Genomic DNA, 12,273 nt, shown 5'->3' on the forward strand with positions numbered 1-12,273 from the left:
AATTTAAACAAACCATATTTTAGTATTGTATATCTTACATTTGAATAACTTAAAGTTGAAATTAATATACCTAAAATAAGTATTTTTATTTGTATAATAACTTTAACTTATTTTAATGGTAAGATACTTAATGGCTATAATGATTTTATTGTTGCTTTTTTACCTAGAATGGAGTAAATAAATGTGTAGTTAGGACATTCTGTGCTGAAATATAGGTTTCTTAATCCACTTGGCCTCTTAAAAAGGACATAAAAATGGTAGAGCCAGAAGGAAAATGAATAGTTAATCGTGGAGGAGGAGAAAACCTAGCTCAATACTTTGACTAGAGGCAGCTGGGGAAGTGACGTCCTGTAGCATTTGCTGTTCTAGAAAGTACAGAGACACGTAGTGAAAATGGGAGGATCTAGAAGGAGGCCGTCTCCTGTGTAGTGTATATTTATCTGTAAGTGAGCTGTTGGGGAAGGAATTAAATACAGAGACACTGTCTGCTTGCTGCCTTAAGACAGCGAAGCTGAATTGCTGATTTGCTTTAACTTTTAAAATACCCAGCTTGGTTTATTTTTCTTAGAATCATTGTATTGCTAAGACTGGGGACGCTGTTTTCTTTCACAAAGGGAATCTAAGTTCATTTCAAGGCATTCGAAATGGGGAAAGACTATTATTGCATTTTGGGAATTGAAAAAGGAGCTTCAGATGAAGATATTAAAAAAGCTTACCGAAAACAAGCCCTCAGATTTCATCCGGACAAGAACAAATCTCCTCAGGCAGAGGAAAAATTTAAAGAGGTCGCAGAAGCTTATGAAGTATTGAGTGATCCTAAAAAGAGAGAAATATATGATCAGTTTGGGGAGGAAGGTAAGTATTCAGTGTACATCTTTCTGTTTCTCCAGCTCTGTCTCTCTTTTTTCTCTCTCAGCCTTCTGGTTATTAAATTAAATTCTCTGACATTTCAAAAGTAGAAAGGCAAATAATGGATGAAAACAAGATTTCATCTCTGATCATATGAATGAATGTTACATAGCTATGAATGAAATGTATTTGTTTGCTTTTTTTGGATCTTGACATTTTGTAATATGTATATTCTACCATGAGATTTATAATGTTAACATTATATTTGAAAAGAAACCTTAAATTCCCATACTCATTAAGAAATTGTGTCAAAAGTCTTATGCAACCTGTTTTATTTTCTAATGAATTTTCTGTCAGAACCAATAAAGATTCTTTAGTCATTTAAAATCTTAAGATTGGCAGTTCAAATTCTGGGTAGTTTATATTTTATTCACGAAAACAAAAGAAGTTTTTTGCCTTTCTTATGGCAAAGCTAGTTTAAATTAAACAGGACAGAATTGTCTCTCTGAGAAGCCGAAGGCCCAGGCATTTAGCTGTAGTTGTTTTTGGCATTCTGCCTGGAGAGGAAAGAATTTTCCTGATGTCATAAAATACCAGAACAAGTTTTTAGCTTAATTGTAAACAGTAATTGTGTGCCAAGAAAATGAGATCTCAGAAATACAATTTTTTGACCTAAAATGGCCACCTAGTTAGAACAATTATTGATTTACTTTAAGGTAACATTATTTCTTTTAAAATTTTACTATCTAGGTATAGAGGAAGGCATGATAACTTCCCTTTCCTCTCCCTGCCACACTTTTGTTTCTTGGATTGTGAGATCAGAAACTAGTTGAATACAGTAAATGGGAATAATTGAAGATTATCCTTTTATTATTCTGGATTTTAAAGTGTTTGTCCATCATCTCCATATAAATGTAGCTATAAAGTAAGACTATTTTAAATTGCTAATTTAACAAAACACTTTAATTTCTACAGGTTCTGGGATTTTCAGCGTTTTATATCAGGACTAAGTGGTTTTATTACTAATTTTTCTCCCCAGATGTTCTTTTTAAAATCATTGTAGTTATGAAAACTTTTTTCGGGTTTTTTTGCTTCCTTAATTGCATTTAATGTTAAATTTTCCTAATTAGAAATATATCCTAAAGTATAGTGAAGTAGTGACTGCTTATTTTGAGTTAAATTTAGATAAGCAGGGTGATTGTGCAGAGGGTTTTTTGTTGTTGTTGTTTGTTTTTGATCTGAGTTGCCCCCAATTGCAGTTTCTGCTGCCAGTTTTGGTGTGATGAGGACCTGCAGTGTCAGGTTCTTACAAAGTAATTACTGAAAAAAGCAAATAGTGGGCAGTTATCCTATTGGTTCCTTATGGCCATACTACTCAAAATACTATGATTTGGTTCTTCTCAAAACCTAAGCAGGATTCTGAGATACTACTAACCATATACTACTCTTTCTGAAGAAGTTATTTTGTAATTTTGTAAAGAAATCTACAAACATGGAGTAACACAATAAATTCCCATGAAAAAGCAAATATCCACTGATTTAATCACCATCTCACAAATAGCTCAAATCTGTCTATAACTAAACCATAAGATTCAGTGTTTACTAAGGATATTTGCAGAATTTTCAAGTCACCAAATGATACATTTTTCTTGGCTTAATATTACCTCTTAATAGTGTTTTTCTTGGGTGATATTTCTCCAGTTTGATTTTTACTGAGCATCATCAGTGAGTGAATTAAAAAAAAAACTAAAACAGGATCATCTGTGTACCCCAAATCTTTTTCTTGTTCTTGACTCAGGTAATTGATATAAGCAATAGAGGTAATAGTAAGGGAAGAATAAGTTTTTTAAAGCATTGAAATATATTATTCAGAAATATCATTCTCTAGTTATGTTACTTTATAATACAGTTAAATGAAAGTTATTCGATTATGTTTTAGAAATTATCTTCCTTTACAGAAAAGTATTATATTTAGTTATCCTTTATTTAAAATACCTCATTACGTATACTGTTAAAATGTGGGAAAATATTTTTGTGTCTTTTCCTGTCATTGATCTGTTTGTGCCTGCAGGCCTGGTTCCACAGCCCTTTGTGTTTCTCTAGAAGTAACATAACAGTAATTTTAGGACTGTGGGGCCATTACTAATTTACCTGATATACTTTTTTCCCCCAATTATTGCTTTCTTTTGCAAGGCCTGAGACTGTGGAAATAAGGAACCGTGAACTGAGAATTGTATGAGTTGAACATGCTAATTTATATATTTAGGACCTAACAGAACCAGTGATCCCACAGTATATTTGTGTTTTGAAAATCTCTAATATCCACAATTTTATTTTTTTTAATTTTTTTATATCTACTTGGTTGTGGTTTTTTTTTATTTTATTGATTGATTGATTGATTGATTTGGTTGTGTTGGGTCTTTGTTGCTGCTCACGGGCTTTCTCTAGTTACGGCGAGGAGGGGCTACTCTTTGTTGCAGTGCTCAGGCTTCTCACTGCGGTGGCTTCTCTTGTTGCGGAGCACGAGCTCTAGGCGTGCGGGCTTCAGTAGTTGTGGCGCATGGGCTCAGTGGTTGTGGCTCGTGGGCTCCAGAGCACAGGCTCAGTATTTGTGGCGCACGGGCTTAGTTGCTCCACGGCATGTGGGATATTCCCGGACCAGGGATTGAACCCGTGTCCCCTGCGTTGGCAGGCGGACTCCTAACCAGTGAGCCACCAGGGAAGCCCCTCTAATATCTACAATTTTAAATTCTGGGTTTTTTAAAGGTTGGATAAAAATAGAGATGTTTTGAAATTATTGTATGACCCAGCATTTCCACTCCTAGGAATCTGTAAAAGAGAAATGAAAATGTAGGTCCATAGAAAGACATGTACGTGAGTGTTCACAGCAGCACCATTTGTGATGGCTCCAAAGGAAAAAATCCGAAAGTATCATCTTTTAGTGAATGGATAAAGTGTGTTGTATATGTATATATACACACACACACAAATACTACTTAGCAATTAAAAGGACTGATTTAATGAAACATGTTACTAAATGGAATAACCTCATGAACTATGCTTAAAAAGTCAGATGTAAATGACTACATATTCTGTTACTCCATTTGTATGAAATGCATGGATAAGGAAGATTTATAGAGAAAGATAGCAGATCAGTGGTTGCCTAGGGCTAGAGGTGGGAGCAGGGGTTAACTACGAATAGAAATGAAAGAACTCTTTGGGTTGATGGAAATGTTTTATAACTGGATTGTAGTGATGGTTGCACAATTCTACAACTTCACTAAAACTACTGTATATCTACAATGGGTTAATTTCATTGTATGTAATAAATAAAACTATTTTTCCATATGGAGACGTTTCTCCATAGTTGAATCATTTGAAACAAAAAACATAGAACTACAGAAATTGAAAATTGGATTTTGATCCAGTCTCTCCCCTAAAGTTTTAGGTTTAGTTCTGAATTGTTCCATGATGTCAACAGAAGTTTATATTAAAAGACTTAAAAAAAAAAAAAAAGATTTTCAATAACAGATTTTCATAGTAGTCTCGTTTTCTAACATTTCTTTTTCCTTATGCCTTCTTTTTTTATTGTTTATGTTTTACTCAATAACTTAAATACTGAAAGGTAGTATTTATATGATCAAATTTGTGTTTAGTATATTAATCTTTATACTAGCTTGCAGCTTCTATTCTTTATATAGTTAATCAACTGAATCTTTTTATTTACTATATATTTTTAAAAATGAGTAAATTATATTTTTATGAATCAAAGCTGTCTAAAGAATTTCATTATGCTAGTTAACTCTGTAAGTATTTTTATAAATCTGGGTTTTTACATATTAGATCTCCTTAAAGAAAGTTTTTAAAGTCCTATAATTTTTTTTTTGAAATCCTAATTATTCTCCAATGCTGCTTCTTTTGATAAACTTTTAATCAACTAACTAATGGATATCATTGTTATGGATAGTATCCCAGACACATAATTGTTTCTGGATTGCAAATTGGTTGATTGGCTGTTTTTTTAAATAATAGCTGTCGGTACAGCATAGGTAAATGTTGACTCTGGGGTGCATTTCTTGCTCACACGAGTGATGATGGTGTCTAGAAAAAAATTTGGATAGCAGAGGGAATCTAGCTGAATATTAAAATTTTCCATGAGCAGTCAGAATGTATGTAGTAAAGAGTTGACTGTGTAGTTGATGACAGGCTTGTTACAATTCAAGTGCCGGACAATGCAAGTGATACTTGCATAATAATTCATGTTGTATTGGTGCGAATTTTGGTAGGATTTTTCTCAGTCATAGAGGATACGTAGTCGACTGTTTAGTGTCAAAGCTGCATTGTTGGCTGTTAGCTTTGATAAACGTCACTTCAGACTGTGTGTGAATCTTCTCAGGGACTCTGTAATCCTGATTGAGTTACCATTTTTGGCAGAGGAAGGAAGGGCTTTTAGAGAAAAGCCAAACCCATGGTGTAATAACTTAAAATGTTATTCTTTCTTTTCATGAATCCATTACAGGTCCAAAACATTTAGGTTTTGTCTTGTAGAGGGTTAGATTGAGCAGGCTAATTCACTCAATTTACTTTACTAACTCTTAAATTATTATACTCTATTTGTGGGATGAAAGATGAAGTGATTGAAATAATTTAGCATTGGTTTAATCACATTGGTAATGACCTTGAGTTATATGATATATATATATATCATTTAAAAAAATCTGCCACTAGCTTTTTTTAACATTTGGAGTTATAAATATACCACTAAAATTTATAAAAAGAAGTTTTGGATGAGCTGTGTGTTAAAAGTTCTTGTCCTGCTTGTACTTGTCATTCTGATTCTACAAGGCATATCCCTGAGTGCTATTTGGATATATCATTCAATACATATACTGACAATTTTCAAATCGTTAGATTTCTTTTTGTGTCTCCAGATTTCTATTCACGGATGAAGGTAAAAATTTAAAAATCAGCTGACACTGTTGGATGAAGTAGAGTACATGTATACCTTTTAGTGGAAGTTGCCAAATAGAATAAGACACGTAAAACTCTGTGAAATCATGCTGAGTGACTTCAGTAGAATTTTTTATTATTAAATTTCTCATATATGTGTATGTGTGATTATACTTTATATTGTTTTTGCTTCTGCCTTTTCTGAAATATCTTGGCACTCAAAAGACATTTTAAAGTTTCTTTTCAGAGACTTTAAGAATTAGTTCATTCCCTTTATTCAATAAACATGAGCGGGGCTTCCCTGGTGGCGCGGTGGTTGAGAGTCTGCCTACCAATGCGGGGGGCACGGTTTTGAGCCCTGGTCTGGGAGGATCCCACATGCCATGGAGCAACTGGGCCGGCCCGTGAGCCACAACTACTGAGCCTGCGCATCTGGAGCCTGTGCTCCACAACAAGAGAGGCCGCGATAGTGAGAGGCCCGCGCACCCGATGAAGAGTGGCCCCCGTTCGCCGCAACTAGAGAAAGCCCTCGCACAGAAACGAAGACCCAACACAGCCAAAAATAAATAAATAAATAAATTTAAATAAATAAATAAACATGAGCGCCTGTCATTTTCAGACCTGTATGCATGAGCAATGCAAAAATGAATAAAATATATTTCTTGCCCTCAAGTTGGTCACTGCTTGAATATATTGGAATCTCTTAGTTTAATTCTCTTGAATTTTTTTTTACAGTTTCATAATTTTTGTATTCTTTTCCTGCTTGTTTCCTTGGTCAGGAATGCCCATAAGGCTCATTCAGAAACTTTGCTGATACTGTAATGATATAAATCCTTGTCAGTATTGATCCCTTAAAAGATCACTATACTGTTGTTCTGTGGGTTTTAGTAGAATCTTCCTTCATTATGTAGTAGAAAATGCTACTTCAAATATGTAATCTCTTGTGAGCTACTTATTACTTAGTTGAGCTTAAAAAAGAGGATCAAAGGGTCACTATCTTGGGGTCTGAAGCAGGTTGTCCATAATAGACAGAAATAACCAGCCCAAAGGCCTTACATGTCAAAAGAGTTCACAGCTTATGATTTCAGTCTTTTCACATGCTGTTGAAATTAATGCTATCACATGGTATGCCTAGATAAAGAATTTCGTTATCTAGGATAGGATAACAATTTTAGTGTCTAAAATTTTTTTTCATAGGGTTTTCTGTTATTAGAACTTTTTCCCTTTCTGCCACAAATGAGTTCTATTTAATTCTTAAACAGTGAAAGGTGATCTGAAATACAGATAGTTAGTATAAATACGGTATTTTATATTATTGATTTGTGCTCACTGATTATAATGGTACTCAAAGATTTAGGTTACGTATTTTGCATTGATTACTGAAGACCTTTCAATTGACATCTTTTATTTTTTATCATTATTTTTCTATTTTATTGAAGTATAGTTGATTTACAATGTTGTGTTAATTTCTGCTATACAGCAAAGTAATTCAGCTATATATATATATATTCTTTTTTATATTCTTTTCCATTATGGCTTATCACAGGATATTGAATACAGTTCCCTGTGCTATACAGTAGGACCTTGTTGTTTATCCATCCTATATATACTAGTTTGCATCTGCTAATCCCGAATTCCCAATTCTTCCCTCCCCCACCCCTTGAATGACATCTTTTAAAAACTTAAATTTATATACTTTAGGTTATCAAACCAGTAGCTTATGAGATAAGAGGTTCCCGATTTTTATTTATTTTCTTTTTACCTGTGGAACGAAGACTCAGGAATAAATTATCATTAAAGATGGGGTTTGGGGCTTCCCTGGTGGCGCAGTGGTTGAGAGTCCGCCTGCCGATTCAGGGGACACGGGTTCGTGCTCCGGTCCGGGAAGATCCCACATGCCGCGGAGCGGCTGGGCCCGTGAGCCATGGCCGCTGGGCCTGTGCGTCCGGAGCCTGTGCTCCACAACGGGAGAGGCCACAACAGTGAGAGGCCTGCGTACCGCAAAAAAAAAAAAAAAATCTTTTAAAAACTTAAAATTCATATACTTTAGGTTATCAAACCAGTAGCTTATGAGATAAGAGGTTCCCGATTTTTATTTTCTTTTTACCTGTGGAACAAAGACTCAGGAATAAATTATCATTAAAGATGGGGTTTGGGGCTTCCCTGGTGGCTTAGCAGTTAACAATCCGCCAGCCAGTGCAGGGGACACGGGTTCGAGCCCTGGTCCGGGAGGGTCCCACATGCCACAGAGCAACTAAGCCCGTGCACCACAACTACTGAGCCTGCGCTCTGGAGCCTGTGCTCCGCAACAAGAGAAGCCATGGCAATGAAAAGTAGCCCACACTCACTGCAACTAGAGAGGGCCCGCCTGCAGCAGCAAAGACCCAACGCAGCCAAAAATAAATAGAAATAAAATAAATAAATAAATAAATAAACCAATGAAGTTTAAAAAAAAAGATGGGGTTTGGAAGAAGAATTTGAAAGAAAAAGTTAACTTAGGTTGGAATGATTGGAAGTTATGTAGCAGTTCTGTATTCAGTTATAATGGCATTTCTGGCCAATATTAATAAATAGCAACCTAAGTTAGCCAAAGTTTATTAGTAATACAGTTGTTGAAAGTTTAACGTTCAAGAGTTGTAAGCATTTTTCTAATCATGCTTATCGCTTCATTTAGGGTTGAAAGGAGGAGCAGGAGGTACTGATGGACAAGGAGGTACCTTCCGGTACACCTTTCATGGCGATCCTCATGCCACATTTGCAGCATTTTTCGGAGGTTCCAACCCCTTTGAAATTTTCTTTGGAAGACGGATGGGTGGTGGTAGAGATTCTGATGAAATGGAAGTAGATGGAGATCCTTTTAGCGCCTTTGGATTCAGCATGAATGGATATCCAAGAGACAGGAATTCTGTGGGGCCATCCCGCCTCAAACAAGATCCTCCAGTTATTCACGAACTTAGAGTATCACTTGAAGAAATATATAGTGGTTGTACCAAACGGATGAAGATTTCTCGAAAAAGGTTAAACCCTGATGGAAGGAGTTATAGAACTGAGGACAAAATTCTTACTATCGAGATAAAAAAAGGGTGGAAAGAAGGTACCAAAATTACTTTTCCAAGGGAAGGAGATGAAACACCAACTAGTATTCCAGCAGACATTGTTTTTGTCATTAAAGATAAAGATCACCCAAAATTCAAAAGGGATGGATCAAATATAATTTATACTGCTAGAATTAGTTTACGAGAGGTAAGTTGGTAGGACATAGGATTCTGAAACCAAACAGAATTATGCATGTGATCTTAGGGCATTTATCTAAATAATAGCTAACAGTAATTTTATGTTTACTACACATTATTTTTAAAATTATCATAAGAACCTTCTGAGGTAGTACCACTATTATACCTCATTTATGGATAAGATTATACTTTCTAAGTTTAGTTATTTATACTAACAACTTAAATCACAATTTTAAGTGAATTATATACTATGAGGCCTAGTCTGGATTAACTCTACTCTGTTTTTTACGGGTATGGTTTATGAGATCTGCACTGTAATCTCATCACCTTAGTCCATGTATAGGATTTTTCCAAAATTGTTAACTTGGGTTAATAATTATAAAACAAAAAAAGTATTAAAAGACGAAATAATTTATGAGGGTACTGCTTTAATACATTAGTTCGTATTTGTTCTATTTTTAGGCACTATTTCTCAAATTGGACTGTAATCCTGCAAATAAGGCCATATCAGTTCCCTGCTTAAAATTCTTAAATGACTCCACATAGCATCTACCATAATGTCTAAACTCTTTATCTTAAAAGGTTTTTTTTAATCTGATTTCTAACCCTCAATGTATATGCATTTCCCTAAGCTTGATGTATTATTATCTTGTATACCTCTGTGTCATTGTCTGAGCTGTACTCTGTGGAACACTGCTGTTCCTCACTCTACCTCAACACCTGCTACTGGTCCAATGCTTACCCCAAACTTACCCCCTGAAGCTAAGGGGGTAGGTTGGGTGCCCTTTCTCTCACAAAAGACTTCTGCACATACTTCTGTGCCAACTTTATACTGTATTATAATTACTAGTTTGCTTCTGAATTCTTTGTGCGTTCCTTGAGGTAGGGTCTGTGTGCATGGTCCCTACATGCTCAGCCTCTAACAGGAATATATGGCATATAGTAGGTACTCAGTAAATATTTATTGACTAAAACAATTAGTATATTTCTTGTCCTAACATTTTCCCTCCAGAGAAGTTTGTAGTTGCTCCTATCTTATTCTTTCTAGTCCTGAATTTCTCCCTCTTCTCTTCTCCCATTCCATCCCTGCATCTTGAATGTTGTAATAGCAGCCTCAAATAATCCATTTCATTCCAGGGCAATGTGAAAGACATTCTTTCCTCCATTTTTCCTTTTCTTTTCCTTCCCCTTCTCCTTTCCTTCTTTTGTAAAATGTCTGATTATATGTGTCCTGAAGGGACTTTCTAATGTGGAAAAAGTCTTATAATTATTGATATTCTTTTTGGAGGTTAAAAATTTGCCTTAGAGGTATCGTCCTTTACAGCTGGTAATATTTTTGATTAGACTTTTACGTGTTGAAGTTTGTTAATTTTATTTGGTCCATTTTAGGCATTGTGTGGCTGCTCATTTAATGTGCCAACGATGGATGGAAGAACCATACCTATGACAATAAATGATATTGTGAAACCTGGAATGAGGCGAAGAATTATCGGATATGGGCTACCGTTTCCAAAAAATCCTGAGCAACGTGGTGACCTTCTAATAGAATTTGAGGTGTCCTTCCCAGATACTATATCCTCATCATCCAAAGAAGTTCTTAGGAAACATCTTCCTGCCTCATAGAATGAAAAACTTTGTTACCCATATTTTGATAAGGCACTGAAAATATAAAAGGACTGGCCATTTACTGATGTAGATGTGAATTCTGTATAAAGACATGTAAATTATTTCGAGGGTTCATTAAATTGCATGAAAAGAGACGGGTCAAATAAAAAGGCAAAAGGGATTTTTACAGTTAGAGAAGGAGAGAAAACCATTCACTGTATTTTATTTCATTTCTCCCAAATCATAAAATTTTAGTATTTTGCTTACATGTAAAACTTGTTTCTGTGGAGTTAGTAGATATATTTCTAATAAAGTACTAGGTTATCCAAGTACTTTATTTCTTATATCTTTACATTATCGGTATGATAGGTTCTCATTTATAATGGAAATTTAAATCCTTAACGAAACTATACATGTGATAGGTATTTCTAGAAAATAAAAACCCAAGTCACTTGGAAATCTGGTTAACTAGATTAAAGTCACCATATGAAATGCTGCTATAGGGCTGGTACCCATAAAAGGATATCCTAATACATATATTTCACCATTTTGATTTTTAAAGTATGCTGTAGCATTTCTTAATAACATAGTTGTAATGTTCTTAAGGCAGACCTTTTCTTCATAAAAAGGATATTAATGGCAATTTATCTCCTGTGGAAATCCCAATTGGCCTGAATTACTGATATTTTAGAAATAGGTTGTTTTTAAAATGCCATACATAATTTTATGCAAGTTGACTATATATCTTGGACTTAATAAATTATAGGTACATTTTATTGTCCACTAGTTAAAAATAATTTGTTTGATAATAAATGTGTTTTTAGAGGAAATATTGTTACTTGGAATTAATTTTCCAATTACACAGCCTTCTATAACTTACTCATAATATGCTATATGTACCATATGCAATTTCCCTAAAAAGAATAAACTACCACTATGGTGTTAAACCAAAATATGGGGAAAATAAACACTAACTGCTGCTTATGAATGATGTTGCTACTACTTGTTATGCATATAAGTGTTTTACTTTTTCATATGTATAGATTGCATTCTTAGGTGTTTTAATTTTTTAAATATATTTACGTTTAAAAAGTTATTCTGGGGCCTCCCTGGTGGCGCAAGTGGTTGAGAGTCCGCCTGCCGATGCAGGGGATACGGGTTCGTGCCCCGGTCTGGGAGGATCCCATATGCCGCGGAGCGGCTGGGCCCGTGAGCCATGGCCGCTGAGCCTGCGCGTCCGGAGCCTGCGCGTCCGGAGCCTGTGCTCCGCAACGGGGGAGGCCACGACAGTGAGAGGCCCGCATACCGCAAAAAAAAAAAAAAAAAAAAAAAAAAAAGTTATTCTGGGGCTTCCCTGGTGGCGCAGTGGTTGAAAGTCCGCCTGCCGATGTAGGGGACACGGCTTCGTGCCCCGGTCCGGGAGGATCCCACGCGCCGTGGAGCGGCTGGGCCCGTGAGCCATGGCCGCTGGGCCTGCACGTCCGGAGCCTGTGCTCCACGGCGGGAGAGGCCACAGCAGTGAGAGGCCCGTGTACCACAACAACTACAAAAAAGTTATTCTGTTTTCTGTTTTATAGCTATAGTGAGAATGATATTTTGAACCAATGTTTTTGGTTCAAAAATGATTTTCAGGATG

The 12,273-nt window shown here is 35.6% G+C and overlaps 1 protein-coding gene across 1 annotated transcript; it reads left to right on the forward strand.

The window, feature by feature from the left end:
- The first annotated feature begins 384 nt into the window (after nucleotides 1–384).
- Nucleotides 385–11,625, forward strand: DNAJB4 (DnaJ heat shock protein family (Hsp40) member B4). The gene is made up of 3 exons (XM_060090007.1): nucleotides 385–855; nucleotides 8,474–9,042; nucleotides 10,422–11,625. The coding sequence occupies exons 1-3, from the start codon at nucleotides 645–647 to the stop codon at nucleotides 10,653–10,655; spliced, it is 1,014 nt and encodes a 337-aa protein (XP_059945990.1). The 5' UTR covers nucleotides 385–644; the 3' UTR covers nucleotides 10,656–11,625.
- Nucleotides 11,626–12,273: the final 648 nt, after the last annotated feature.

The sequence above is a fragment of the Mesoplodon densirostris genome, chromosome 2, assembly GCF_025265405.1.
Source record: "Mesoplodon densirostris isolate mMesDen1 chromosome 2, mMesDen1 primary haplotype, whole genome shotgun sequence".
NCBI classification, from domain to species: domain Eukaryota; kingdom Metazoa; phylum Chordata; class Mammalia; order Artiodactyla; family Ziphiidae; genus Mesoplodon; species Mesoplodon densirostris.

What these genes read in the sequence shown, in the direction of transcription:
- DNAJB4 (XM_060090007.1), top strand. Translation starts at nt 645, where the DNA reads ATGGGGAAAGACTATTATTGCATTTTGGGAATTGAAAAAGGAGCTTCA. An exon ending in TGATCAGTTTGGGGAGGAAG is followed by an intron (nt 856 to 8,473) that starts GTAAGTATTCAG and finishes CGCTTCATTTAG; the next exon opens with GGTTGAAAGGAGGAGCAGGA. An exon ending in CTAGAATTAGTTTACGAGAG is followed by an intron (nt 9,043 to 10,421) that starts GTAAGTTGGTAG and finishes GGTCCATTTTAG; the next exon opens with GCATTGTGTGGCTGCTCATT.